Below are 8,769 nucleotides of genomic sequence, written 5' to 3'. Positions count from 1 at the left end.
CAAGGGTCTATTTAAGTCCTAAAATGTTTTCCAGGGTTCCCCGCAGTCCAGGGCTAGTCAACGGTCCACGCCGTGACTTCCCGGTGCGGTCACCCATCGCTAGGGTTTTCGGCTCGCTTAACTTGGTTACATTTCTTTGCTATGATTTTTCCTTTGTTTTTCTTGTATTTTCTTTTCTTGTATTTCATTATTTATGTCTCCTCATTCATATTGAAGTGTAGTTCTAGGCATCCTAGCTGTCCGGACAGCACTGGTCACCGGGACAGCAGAACGCACTACCGAACTTAGGGGTGTTACATATAGTTCCTCACTTTAATTTAAATATTTTTCCGAATGTTCTAGCTGTCCGGACCGACACTGGTCACCGAAATAGTAGAATGTACGGAGTTGCTACAGGGAGGGTGTTACAAGGTATTAGTGTTTGAATCAAAATTTCTTGATTAGGTTTGTTACGCCTATATTGTCATTATTGAAAGCCTCCAATATGGTAAATGTTGCTTATGTTCATGAGTATAGAAAATATTTGAAAAAGTTAGTGACTGAGCAATTCTGTCTACCTATTAACTACCATTCTTTTTTTGAATAACAAACCCTTTATGGAACATCCAGAGCCCCTTGTGGAGGAGAAGGAAATAGGATTTGAGAAAAAGATTGCATTTTTGCCCAATCTCATTGATGTGCTTTTCTAGGAGAAATTAGTGTATATTGAAATTGGGGAAGCAAAATATTCAAACTCTAGTGTTGCTAATTGGTTCATTCCATCTTATCTTGTGGATCACAAGGCTTTTGATATTTATTTTATTGACCACAACAATTCAATTTTGCTTTCTTGTGTTTAAAAGCTTGGTGTTACATCCATTTACTATCCTGGCCTTGTTAGAGACAATATTATTGCTTTGATTTTTGATGTTGAGATCTAGAACCGTTTGTGGAAGATGAGGGATTTGATTTCCATTCTTGGTTTAGAGAAACAAGCTTCATGTTTCTTTTTGGATTTGTTACTCTATCAACTTTTAGTTAATTTAGGTGCAATTGAAGAGGATAGGCAAATGCTTGGGTTTTCTTTTGTTTTGTTACTCTATCAACTTTGTTTTAAGCTTATTATTGTCTATTGATGGTTGTGACTTTGTTGACTGGATGAATATTGAAATTTTAGGGATTTTTGCTATTGATGGTTGCTAGGTGTGGAAAAAGAGGGGGGAGAGAGAGAGAGAGAGAAGGAAAGAAAGAAAAAGAATTTTAATGTAAGGGAAGAGTAGTTAGATAATTTCCTTTGTAAAATAGTTAATAGACCCGCTGAAAAACTTTAATTTTCGATCACAATAATTTTTATAAAATCAAATTAAAATTAAGTAAGTTTTATAAAAAAAAAATTAGATTTATGTAACATTTATGAAAATATTTATAAATTTGAGTGAACACATGTGATATCACCGTACTTTTAGGCCCTATTGGTGTAAGCTTGTCCTATAGGCCATGTTAATGCAATTTCTAATGCATGTTGACAAAATAATAATAATAATAATAATAATGTTCAAGTTATCATTACTCGCCAATTGATTCTAGTGGATAATATATGTGTAGATGTGTGAATGATGTGGCACGAAATAATAATTTTACTGAAAATGTTAAAGTAAAATTACGCAACACTTAGAGCAATATATAAATTGAAGGGATAGATTAAGGGATTTTTAGTTTAAATGAGTAGGATATTTAGTTTAAATGAGTTTTACAATATTTTTTACAATTTTATTTTATTTTATTTTATTTTATATATTATATATTTGATTTATAAAAATTTTAGAATTAAATTTCAAGAATTAAATTATTTGAAATTAATTACAACTAAAATTATAAATTTAATGTAAATTTTAAAAATTTGACCGTAAAGTTTTTTAATTAAAATGACTATATTTCTTATAAACACACATCCTGTTTCATTAACACACATATATATTAGAATTGAATTGGAGGGAATTGTTAGGGGATTTGCATTACGTGTGTGTACATATATATATATATATATATATATATATATATATTACTGAGCATTAGGTATAAATAAAAGTTTAAGGAGTTGAGCAAACCCATTGAATATATTTTTACAAAAATTTTAAAATATATAAGCTAATTTAAAACTCAAAATACGTTTAATATATAAATTTAAAAATATTAAAATTAAACTAAATATATTTTAAATATAAAAATATTAAAATAATAAAATGATTTGTCACTATACATTAAAAAATAGAAATTGTGATAGGAAAAGAAAAATCTGACTAACCATAAGAAAAGAGAAGAGAACTATCCTGCTTAAAAACGGAACGGGACACCGCATGTTATGTAGCCAAACAAAGGCTTAGCACGCTCAGTCCACGCATGAAACTGAGACCAGTGCTTTACCATTTTTGTTTTTTTTTTTTTTTAAATAGAAAAAGATTCTATCATTCATGAACGAGAGGTTACAGTCTTTTTGTAACAGAGAAACAAACTGGAGTGGGGGGTTTGATGTCCGCCCATTTACTAGGCAACTATTTCTGGCATTAACTGCTATCCAATTAGCACAACTATTTGCTGTTCTAGGAGAGAAAATCTTTTGTATCATGAATGATAGCTGCTAGTTTCCATGGAATGGGAGAGGATCTGAAATGAGAAGATGAGATGAACAATCTGAGATGAATCAGTCTCAATCTGGCATGGGAGGAAGCTTCTCGCAATAGAGAAAATAATAGCTGATCTTAAGGCTACCCTTTCCGCTGTCATCTACAAAAAGGCCCTCCTAGTTTCCTGCTATAACACCGTAACCTGCTGCACTATTATCATACTTAAAAGGACGCACTGTTTTTTTTTTTTTTTATCCTCCAAGTAATTCTCATTTTACCATTTTACCAATCCATCGCATAATTTCAATTGACCTAACTAACCTTTTCTTGGGCCGCCCTATCTTTCTATCGTGCATCTGCGAGGGTAATTTGGGAATGAAGCAAAAAGAAGAGGCTGGGAGACGCGAGTGGATTTTCTTGGTATCCGGTCACATCCTTCTCCAAATAGTTGTGAAACCGATGATTTTACCAATCGGATCATATAGATGCTTTCAATACAAAAATTAATTAATTTATTTATTATTTTATTATTAATTTCAATTTTTAAGTTTTAATATATTAAATTGTGATTTTTAAAGTATTATTATTAAGCTATGTAGCTTATTTTATAAGTTATTAGTAATGTCCATTATATATATATATATATATATATATATATATATATATATATATATATAATTTTTTTTAAAGTTTGGAGAGAAATTAAAATATTCATTTTCTATTTTTTGTTATTATTATTTAAATAGAAAACAAAATAAATATATTCTTATTTTTTTTTCTTTTTTTTATTCATTTTCCTTAAAACAAAGAAATGTACTGTGCTTCTAGCTTTTAACTTAGCGGTAAAAATGAAGGAACCAGATACTGGGGAAGTGCATATCTTATTGAGTTCCGAGGACGATCGCGTTTCTATGCGTTTCCTTGGGGTTAGTATTGTCCTCAATCAGGGATTTTGTTTTACAAAAATGCTACACAGCTCAAATTGAACTAGCTGAAAATGACATATTAGTAATTTAATTAAAATTTATTATCATTTTATCCTTTTAATATATGAGTCATTTATGGTGACTTGTGAGCCATTTAGCTCATTTATAAGCCACTTGACTATAAAATCTCTTCATTTAATATCTATTCACCAAATAATATTTTTCAATGTCAAATTAAGATGCTAGCAGTTTTTAAAACTCTAAAAATTAATGCTATGGGAAATATACAAATTTAGAGATATTGTATACTATAAGTTATTACATATAATATATTTGTTATAAGATAAGATATATTAATTTTTAATAATAAGTTATACTATAAGTTATATTTATTTTTTTTAACTTGAAATATGATATAAATTTGATATATATCAATTGAAATGAAGTAAATAGCATTTTAAAAATGAAATTAAATATTATAACAATAAATATTGAATCATCAGTTCTTGAATGGTGTGCATGGCTGCAAGCAATAATAGCTTATTGCATGCACACTTTCCTTTGCATGAGTTATTAAATAAGCTACCTCACCAACTCCAAGCTTTGAAGTTATTTTTAAGTTGTTTCCTCTCTTTCTTTTAAGGGTATAATAGTAAAACTATATACATTAGTACCATTTGAGCTAGCTCAAATTGAGCTATTTAGCAGTGCTCTTTGTTTTAATGTGCGTTGTTTTTTATCTATTGGGTGCAGCGGGATGGGATTTTAAAGGATTTTTCTTATTATAATTCAAGTTATGGTAGAATCAATTTATTAAATTATTAAACACATGTATGATTGTGCTATAATTGTATTTAGTCCATGTTAAATCAAGTCTAAATAAAAATTTTTATTGGCTATAAATCATTTTTCGTGCAGGTTCAGTATATCTCAGAGCTGGCTAAGATATGTGGGATCACCATAGCAGCTTCAAGGATCAAGGCAAAGGCAAGCTGTGTGAGTCTGATATATAAGAATTGCCCAAGTTAGCAATTAGGAAGTTCCTTGCTGTGTCTTGGAGGAGCAATAGTGCCTCGTTCAAGTGACCATGTCCTTGGGGTTTATTTCAAATTTCATGGAATTTGATTTTGCTGATTGAAACTTGTGTAGCCTGGCGAATTTGATATTAACTTGTGTAGGGAATGCTGTGTTTTTTATCTAACCATCCATTAAAACTGATATCAATAGGCCACTCTTATATCAATCTCTTAACTAGTTAGTACAGATTCTCAAGGAATAGAATAAGATGCTATGGCAAGTACATGAAAGTAACAAGGTTAAATATTTCAGTTTCAAGTCATATTATCCATGCTTCTTACATGCCCTGACTAATATCCAATGCAGAGCAGACCTAACACCCAAGTTGCTAGCAGAGAAGGGCCCAAACCAGCTACATTTGGTAGAGCAGCGCTTGAAGGAGATTTTGGCTCACTGGTTGGAGCAGGACTGCTACTGGACTCAGTAATTTTGGCTAGTGGTGGTAGTGGTGGGTCAACAACATCTGCGACATCCAGGACTGGATTAGGGGCAGCTGCTGGTCCTAGAAAATTCGAAGGAGCGGCATCACTTAGAAATGGTAGCATAGGTACTATGTACGTATTGAAGTTGGCATCTGAACATTTACTTCCTGCAATGCCAAAGCAAAATTATTATCTGTTAATATCTACTCGGGAATTTGGCAGATTAAATATATCACTAAGAGCTTGCAACACTTACTGAAATATCTGGTTGCAGTTGCTGGGTACTCGGTCACGATCCCATCAAGGTTGTAGTCAGAAGAAGAACCTCCAGCAAAACTAGCAATTTCTACAGTAGGATCAGAGAGGAAATCAAATGCAAGAGAGAAAAATTCATTCCTCATGACTGAGACGTATACACTTAGATTGGCTCTTTTCAATTCGTCTACAACTTTGGTTGGACCTCTAGCAAGGCCTTTGGGTGATGGATAGATGGATCTTCTTGGCACATTAACTGCATCAGCAAACTTCTTGATTTCATCTACAGATTTCAAGGGTGCATCACTTATATCGTTTTTGATGGAAAACACTCTTGTGTATGCGGGGACATTCTGAAATTTGGACAACACTGCCGTGTCATCTGATTGGATTAGGACTTTTTGTGTGGACTGCTTGTCAAAAGAGGCATTGCTCAAGGCAGTGCTAATGGCACCTATTATATCAAGACCCTTTTTTGAAGCTAGGTAAGCAGCATTCTGCAAGCAGAAATTCTTTTAGCCAGGGAGGGTAAACAATTTGAATGAATATATGTGACTAAAGATAAAGGAATAAATGCTTACCTCTATGTTGATTAAAATTCCAGATGCTGCCTTGGCTTTGGCGAGTTCCAGAAACTCAGCCAGATTCAGAAATTTACCTGCGTTCTTGTATGCAGGATTTCTTGGATATTTGTCAGAGTTTGCAAATGGGCTCCCCAAATTAGCTGGGATAAGGGACAGTAACTGTAAGAGGATTTCCAGAAACATTACATTATGCAAATATATGCAGTGAAGAAGGCCTTACGTTTCAATGTCTGAATTTCACTCCATGTGAGTTCAAAAGAATAGATTCCGGCATTCGGCCCAATTTCTGGGATAGTGGCAGATCGGGATATGAAGGTAGTCAGTGCTGTAGTATCTTCTGCAAGATCTGCAGAGCCCATACAGAATGCCATCCCATCCTTTGTCATTTGAACTGAGCAATCAATAATCTCAGCTCCATCATTTAATGCTTGTTGATAAGCAAGATCTGTGCAGTTAGAATAAACTCCACTTGCTCCATTGTGAGTTATGATCAAAGGTTTATCTGCACAGGATTAGCACGTCAAACCGTTTCTCTACTGCTAATTGATTGGCTCCAGTTCAGGGTAGATTAGAACAGGAACTTACCCTTACTAGTATAGTTTAATTCACTGTAAGAGGCAAAGCATACTGCACCAGGGGAACAATAGGAGGGTTAGTTCAGAAGTTGAATGGCAAATTGAGTTGTTTTCTTACAACCCTTTTGTTTAGTTTAGAGGTATATTGGTGAGAAAATGAGAGATGGACATTGATAATATTACCAATAGTTTCTGCTGCTGTGGGAGGGAAATCTGTAATCACTCCATCAACAGAAAACTGGGGATTATTGATAAATTGCAAGTACTCGGACACAGGATCATAAGTATAATTAAATACTGTAGCCAAGTCATTTGCAAAGCCAGTAGCATATACTTGTAGACCCAGTTTATGAGCATCAAGGACAAGAGTAGTGGAGGAGCTCTCCAAATAGTTGGCTTTGTTTACAGGCCAAATGTAATTTTTCGGTACGGCAATCCCAGATGCGAATGCCTTGACTGTGGCAAGATTTTCCAATATTGAACCATAAGTTTGGTTGGTTGAGGGTTCAATTGCATCTTTTTCATGGAAAACAAAGATGAGCTTAGTCTTTGCCTTGTTCACTTTTCCATTCATTGTCTTCAAGAAACCAATCTCTGGAGAAGAGATGTATTGCACATTTCGAAATAATCTTTCCTTCTGAATATATGATGCCAAATTTAGTTTGTGTTGGGTGTAGAGCATATCGTTCTGCATATATATATATATATATATGTATTCTTTTGGATTAGCAAAAGGCAAGTACTTGTATTTGGAAATTCTTGAAATTGTTAAGTGACTTTTTGCTGGACAAGTACCTGAACATTTATCCAATATGATTCGAATTCAAGTCCGAAAATCTCATCAATGGTAAGCAACCCAAAACGATCGTCAAAAAAATCTGGCCGACCTAATGTAGTTTGCATCACTGAATAGGACATAACATAAATAAACGTTTTAAAGAAGAGACAAATTCCAAACTCTGTTAGAAGACAAATAATAATAATAATAAAAAAGAGTTACCTGTTACATTTTTTTTAAGATCATCAATTGTAAAATCCACAGAAAACCACCCCTTAACATCCTTCCCATTTACATTGTAGGTTTTTGCTTCATTTGGGTTCACGATATCTATATTTGTTGTAGTTTCAAGGTTGACATTTTCCTGGCATAATCCAACGCCATCTTTTGTTAATTGTAAATTGCACAGAAAAACCAACCCTGGGGCGCCGAAGTCCTTTGCGAATTGAAGCGCCATGAGAGAGGATTCCGGGGCAAGCCCTGAAAACCCACCTCGTGCAATTACAGAAGGCGGCTGTCCTGCATAAATGTACAAGTTTGATTAAAAGCTCACAGCAATCCAAGTTTGACAAACCCTAAAAATCCTGCTACCATTTAGAGTTAGCCATTTCTTGTTGGCCGCTGGAAGTTTTTTTGATTCTGAAGTTGCATGCAACACCAATGACATGAGAATCAAACACCTGAACATTTTGTTCATATCCTGTCACACAATAAGCAATATTCAATATCATTTCTTTCTTTCTTTCTTTATTCATATTCAAATTAAAAACAACAAAACAACAACTTACAAATGAATCCTGAAGGTTTTAGGCATAAAAAAAAATCATTCCCTGTTGAGTTTCAATATTGAATTGAAACCCCACAAGGGAATGAAATCCAAAAGAAAAAGGAAGAGAGAGGATATTGAATGTGCAACGTCTGTTTAATTTCTCCCACAAGTTTATCGCATTAATAGCAGCAGGGACAGCAATTACCGTTTGAAAACATTTAACTCCTCTGTTTTTGGTGTTTAATTTATGGTCTTATTTATGTACTTGACTTGCTATTTTTGATTCCTCAATTTTAGAAGCAACTTTTGTTTCATTGGTACATATGAATATGAATAAATTAACAGCTCAAACCTCCCTCTAATTAATAACTGATCATTTAATGTTAATCTCATTCCTTTATTCATTACCTGCTCCAACTATTCCCAAAAATTAGCATCCCCAAAATATATGATTTCCTTCATCTATTTAGTTTTCATTTCACTGTATAGACATATTTAATTTTTGACCCAATTTACCTATTAAATAAATAAATCTCACATGAATTCAAATAATTTTCTCTAATGTCCTATGAATATAGTAATTATTCTCTTGATAAAAAAAATTATCACTTTACTAAATAAAATAAAAGGCCAACTGATAATATGAATCAAAATGTTTAAATTATAGCACAATTTAAATTGATTTTGCTTAATGTTCTTTAATTTAGATTGGCTTATTTCTGATCACAACTTTAATTTGTGTCAACAATATCATTTAACTTTCATTTTATTTTTTTTTAA

The 8,769-nt window shown here is 33.0% G+C and overlaps 1 protein-coding gene across 1 annotated transcript; it reads right to left on the bottom strand.

Annotated features, from left to right (window-relative positions):
• Positions 1–4,712: 4,712 nt before the first annotated feature.
• On the bottom strand, positions 4,713–8,199 carry LOC110653798 (glycerophosphodiester phosphodiesterase GDPDL6). Its single transcript, XM_058140254.1, has 10 exons — positions 8,009–8,199; positions 7,812–7,920; positions 7,443–7,739; positions 7,238–7,347; positions 6,626–7,130; positions 6,453–6,494; positions 6,088–6,369; positions 5,865–6,007; positions 5,285–5,780; positions 4,713–5,195 (listed from the first exon to the last, which is right to left on the bottom strand). Exons 2-10 carry the CDS (start codon positions 7,915–7,917, stop codon positions 4,897–4,899), a joined length of 2,280 nt encoding a protein of 759 aa, XP_057996237.1. The 5' UTR covers positions 7,918–7,920; positions 8,009–8,199; the 3' UTR covers positions 4,713–4,896.
• Between the last annotated feature and the right edge of the window lie 570 nt (positions 8,200–8,769).

This window comes from Hevea brasiliensis, chromosome 17, assembly GCF_030052815.1.
Source record: "Hevea brasiliensis isolate MT/VB/25A 57/8 chromosome 17, ASM3005281v1, whole genome shotgun sequence".
NCBI lineage: Eukaryota > Viridiplantae > Streptophyta > Magnoliopsida > Malpighiales > Euphorbiaceae > Hevea > Hevea brasiliensis.
The sequence above is the reverse complement of the archived record's forward strand: the minus strand, read 5'-3'. Positions and strand labels throughout refer to the sequence as shown.

Coding starts and splice junctions, on each gene's coding strand:
- LOC110653798 (XM_058140254.1), bottom strand. CDS start 7,917: ATGAACAAAATGTTCAGGTGTTTGATTCTCATGTCATTGGTGTTGCAT. Junction 7,740..7,811: donor GAAATGGCTAACTCTAAATG/GTAGCAGGATTT, acceptor ACATTTATGCAG/GACAGCCGCCTTCTGTAATT. Junction 5,196..5,284: donor AACTGCAACCAGATATTTCA/GTAAGTGTTGCA, acceptor TTGGCATTGCAG/GAAGTAAATGTTCAGATGCC.